This window comes from Myodes glareolus, chromosome 7 (genome assembly GCF_982192425.1).
Source record: "Myodes glareolus chromosome 7, mMyoGla1.1, whole genome shotgun sequence".
Taxonomy (NCBI): Eukaryota; Metazoa; Chordata; class Mammalia; order Rodentia; family Cricetidae; genus Myodes; species Myodes glareolus.
The window spans coordinates 49,411,027-49,414,832 of NC_142032.1; the positions used below are offsets into that span (position 1 = coordinate 49,411,027).

At 37.6% G+C, this 3,806-nt stretch overlaps 1 protein-coding gene across 1 annotated transcript; it reads right to left on the minus strand.

Moving 5' to 3' along the window:
• Nucleotides 1–545: 545 nt before the first annotated feature.
• LOC125398026 (olfactory receptor 5B12-like) lies at nucleotides 546–1,490 on the minus strand. The gene has a single exon (XM_048430581.2). The coding sequence runs from the start codon at nucleotides 1,488–1,490 to the stop codon at nucleotides 546–548; it is 945 nt and encodes a 314-aa protein (XP_048286538.1).
• Between the last annotated feature and the right edge of the window lie 2,316 nt (nucleotides 1,491–3,806).

Sequence of the window (3,806 nt, forward strand, 5' to 3'; positions counted from 1 at the left end):
TGTGTATTTTATATATATATATATATATATATATATATATATATATATATATATATATATATATATATATGAGGGTTTATCAACAATGAAAGATCAAAGAGAGGTATATGGTGGGTTATGGTGGGTTTGGACAGAGGAAAGGAAAGAAAAATTACATGATTTTATTATAATCTCAAAAATGAAAGAAATGCTAGCCACTCATAATAAGAAATACAAATTAACTAACCCAGGAACTCCCTAATGGCAGCACTACCAACAATAAACTGTTTGGGAGGAAAGACAGTATTTCCAGAGTACGGAAATAGCATTTATTAAAATGCCAAAATGTAGGCATCTGGTCTGGTTCAATGGAAAGGAACGTGCTTACCATGTGCCAGGCACTAGATTCAATACCCATTACCCCAGGATGAAATAAAATAAAATAATAAAATATTACATAGGTTTAAAGCAAGCAATAGTGACAGTTCCTAAGTAAACCCATTTCTTGAACTGAGCAAAGATTAATCTGAAGTAGATAAAACAATCTTCATGCAGATTCTATAAAATTAAAATATGAATGTTATAGAAATTTTTGCTTTCTCCACAGTCTTTTGTAATGCACTCTTGACCTCTTTGTTCCTCAGGCTGTAGACCAGAGGGTTCAGCATGGGGATGACCATGGTGTAGAACACAGATGCCACCTTGTCAGTGCCCATGGTGTGACTGGAGCTGGGCTGTAAGTACATGAATATGCCTGACCCATAGAAGATAGAGACCGCAGTGAGGTGGGAAGCACAGGTGGAAAAGGCCTTCTGGCGCCCTTCAGATGATCGCATCCTCAGAATTGTGATGAATATAAACAGATAGGAGATGAAGATGACTACGATACAGAAGAGAACATTAAACCCCACCACGAAGAAAATCACTATCTCACTGACAGAGGTGTCTGAGCAGGAGAGTGCCAGGAGAGGAGGGGCATCACAGAAAAAGTGGTCTATCACATTGGACTTGCAGAAGGACAGCCTGAAAATGTTCCCAGTGTGGATGGAGGAATTCATGAAGCCATAGACATAGGAGCTTATGGTCAGACAGGAACATGTGTTTATAGTCATGGTGGTGGTGTAATGGAGGGGCTTACACACTGCTGCATAGCGGTCATAAGCCATGGCAGCCAGGAGGAAACTTTCTGTAGTTATAAAGCTTACAACAAAGTAGAATTGGGTGCCACAAGCATTGTGGGATATGATTTTATCTGTTGAAATGAGGCCTGCCATTACCTTGGGAGTGACAGCTGATGAATAACCAAAGTCCACCAGAGACAGGTGACTGAGGAAAAGGTACATGGGAGTGTGGAGGTGTGAGTCCAGCAGAATCAGTCCTGTCATTCCCACGTTCCCAAGCACAGTGCAGAAATAGATGAGAAGGAAGACAATGAAGAGAGGGATCTGGAGCTCTGGGTCATCTGTTAAGCCTGCAAGAATGAACTCAGTCACCTCTGTACTGTTCTCCATCAAGGGTTAGGTGGCTTCCCTGCTGCAAAGAGAAAGGAGATCAGAATGAGACATGAGGGGAGACTGATGATCCTCTCTGCTTGTCTTCTCTATACCATCTCTCACTACGCAGATGTTCCATTCCTGCATTCTCATCTAAGCAAGCCATGGCAACAACATTTAAGTTAAATTAATCATAAATCATACTGTTTTCTGGAAGAGATGATATATCTCAAACTAGTAATTACACAGATGAATCAATTGAGGCCACAAAATGTCTGCTATGAAATTAGTAGATAGTCAGTGGAAAATGTCAAAATCCCCTCTATCTTTGTAAAACAAAGACATCTCTTATTCTACACCAGAATAGCCTAATGTCTTAGTGCCTTCTTTATGTTGTAACAAAGTACAATAAATATGACATAGTATATGTAACAGAAATTCATAATGTACTATTCTGATGGCTGGAAAGCCCAAGATTAATGCTTTGGCAATCCATTGTCTACTAGTAATTTTCCCAGTGTACAGATTATATCTCTTGCCTGTCTCTTCACCAATTAAAAGAGGCTACCATATCTCTAGCTTTCATTAAACATTACCCCTCCTAAGAGTTTCCATATCTTGAAACTTGGAAGTAACCAACCCAATATATAAGTTTAGAGATGAAAACAATCAGGACATAACACTATATAAAAACGAGGTGAAATGAATTAGTTTTCTTTTAGCTTTTTCATCATCCCCATTGTGTCAAGGACTGCCATATGATAACCTAAGATGTTTAAATACAATATCATTTATCAAAATTATCTAGGTTTTATGTAGTTCACAGGATATGCAATTAATCACAATAAGAAAACATGGGAGAAAATCACATATAAGGAATAAAAGCATCTAAAAAATGATGGTGCTTCACTTTTGTTACAGTAGTAGAGGTTTTAGCTTTTACATAGAGATGTTGTTAATCTGGTGGAGATGGAAATTGTTCAGTCATTTCCCAGCTGATCAGATGCGAACAATCACACAGAAACTAAATTAATTACAACACTTTTTGGCCAATGGCACAGGCATATTTCTAGCTAGTTCTTACATTTTGAATTAACCCATTTCTATTAATCAGTGGATTATCATGAGGTTTTCTTTTACTGGGTAAGTTTCTGGTTCATGTCTTTCTCCTTTGGCAACTACTTGGAATCTCCCTGACTCTGCCTACTTTCTTATTTTACATGATTGGAATGGTAAAATAAGAGTAAACTTAAAGGTGGACGAGGGAAGTAAGATGGTAAAAAAAACAATAAGAGTGTCTGTAAGGTCATAAGAAATCATATTATTTATAATTTACCTAAGTTACATAAAATATACATAGCCTATATTTCTACATATGTATGTAAAGTTTAAAAGAAATTATTCCACTTAAGCTGACAATGCCTCTCCCAAGGACAATAACCATGTAAACAACAATGACAAAATACCAGACATGTAATGAACAGCTCTCTAATTGGACTTAGGCCTGCATAATAGTAGGGAAATCATCATGGTGCTGAAAACCTAGCCAACTACCCAGAGTTAGGAAGATCATGAATCTTAGGAGAATACCTACTATTGCCACTTTTCCAAAGCAGCTAATAATTACTGACTGTATTCTAAATATTTATATTTACACCCACAGATAAATGTAATCTCACCCATAATCAACGAAACTGCTCTTTGTAACAGAAGAAGACCATTACAGAACACCAATACTGGTTCAAATGTGGAAAACAGCTGACCATGAAGTTCGCAGCACCTACTGTTACATCTACAATACAACTCCTTTGCCAACAGCAAAGGCAACATGGAAGCAGGAAGTAGAAAGAATGTAAAATCCAGAGGACCAAGAAATCTGCTGTGAATCTGTGTCTCCCAAAAATGACAGGAGAACTTCATCTATGACACATCAACAACACACTAAACAAGACCTGAAGAAGTACAGCACCAATAGACAAAGATAAACTAAAAAGGGATCTCACAGACAAAGAAGTGGCAGCTAAGGAATGGTGATTGTAAAAGAAATACCCTTCCTCAGAAATAAATCACCTAATTCATAATGCAATACCAAGTGGTCAGCCCTGAAATCACACACACACAAGTAATACTAAACGAACTGAACAGGTTGTGTTTAATATTTAAGCAGGTGTGTGGGTGGGAGAGAGAGAGAGAGAGAGAGAGAGAGAGAGAGAGAGAGAGAGAATTAGGAGAGAGTTAGGTGAGGGTCATAGATGAATCTTAGGGGAATACCTACCATTGCCACTTTACCAAAGCAGCTAATAATTACTGACTGCATTCTAAATATTTATACTT

Bases quoted from the DNA above. Each gene is read 5' to 3' on its own strand.
- LOC125398026 (XM_048430581.2), bottom strand. From the start codon at position 1,490: ATGGAGAACAGTACAGAGGTGACTGAGTTCATTCTTGCAGGCTTAACA.